The sequence below is a fragment of the Triticum aestivum genome, unplaced genomic scaffold (assembly GCF_018294505.1).
Source record: "Triticum aestivum cultivar Chinese Spring unplaced genomic scaffold, IWGSC CS RefSeq v2.1 scaffold223815, whole genome shotgun sequence".
Taxonomy (NCBI): Eukaryota; Viridiplantae; Streptophyta; class Magnoliopsida; order Poales; family Poaceae; genus Triticum; species Triticum aestivum.
In genome coordinates, this window is record NW_025300233.1 from 1 (window position 1) to 914 (window position 914).

Below are 914 nucleotides of genomic sequence, written 5' to 3' on the forward strand. Positions count from 1 at the left end.
CTTAGGGGTGTGAAAGGCATGAGGACACTGGAGCCCCTCTCAAACCTATCCTCTCTTGTCAGACTAGAATTGTTGCATTGCGGACAGGATCTAAAATGTCAGGGCTTGTGGTCTCTCCTTACCACCGGGGGCCAGCTCAACAAATTAGAGGTCAAGGACAGCCCTAGATTCTTTGTTGATTGGGATCCCAATCCCAGACGGGCTTTGGAGGATGCTGAGGGAGGTGAAGAGCAGCAGACACAGCTTGTTTCATCCACACTGCGTGAGCTCGAGATAGAGGTCATGTCAGGGCTTCTTGCTGCACCCGTCTGCAGATTCCTCTCTTCCTCCCTCACCAAGCTGCGACTTTGGGAGCTTTCGCGTGAAGGGATGAAGCGGTTCACCAAGGAGCAAGAGGACGCCCTTCAACTCCTCTCCTCCCTCCAAACACTAGAGTTTTTGCATTTCGAGGACCTTCAACAACTCCCTGCAGTGCTGCGTAACCTTACCAGCCTCAAGATATTATCAGTCAGCTTATGTACAGCCATCTCGTCGTTGCCCAACGATGCCCTCCCTGATTCACTCGAAATGCTAGATGTCTATGACTGCAGCGAGGAGCTAAAAGAGACGTGCAGGGGGTTAGTGGGAACCATCCCCAAAATCATAATAGACAGAGAAACATACTGATCCAAGGTAACACAAACATACTTTCTTGTGTGTTTTTCCACTTTGCCATTTTCCTGCAATCCTGCTTAATAACACTGTGTTTGTTCCCATCCGCCGTGCAGGACAATGCCTTGGAGTTCCCTTGTACATTCTTCTACCCTTGTAGAGGTCTTCCCTTCCCATTCAAACACATGCATGACACACGGGCCTTTTGGCTGCGGTCTTCCTTCCTGTACGTAAATCTGGTAAGTACATCTAAACTGGAACTT

The 914-nt window shown here is 49.5% G+C and overlaps 1 protein-coding gene across 1 annotated transcript; it reads left to right on the forward strand.

Moving 5' to 3' along the window:
- Nucleotides 1-6: 6 nt before the first annotated feature.
- LOC123179256 (uncharacterized) lies at nucleotides 7-892 on the forward strand. Its single transcript, XM_044591541.1, has 2 exons — nucleotides 7-672; nucleotides 768-892. Exon 1 carries the CDS (start codon nucleotides 19-21, stop codon nucleotides 664-666), a length of 648 nt encoding a protein of 215 aa, XP_044447476.1. The 5' UTR covers nucleotides 7-18; the 3' UTR covers nucleotides 667-672; nucleotides 768-892.
- The last annotated feature ends 22 nt before the right edge of the window (nucleotides 893-914 follow it).

Excerpts from the sequence above, each read along its gene's own strand:
- LOC123179256 (XM_044591541.1), top strand. The coding sequence starts at position 19 with ATGAGGACACTGGAGCCCCTCTCAAACCTATCCTCTCTTGTCAGACTA.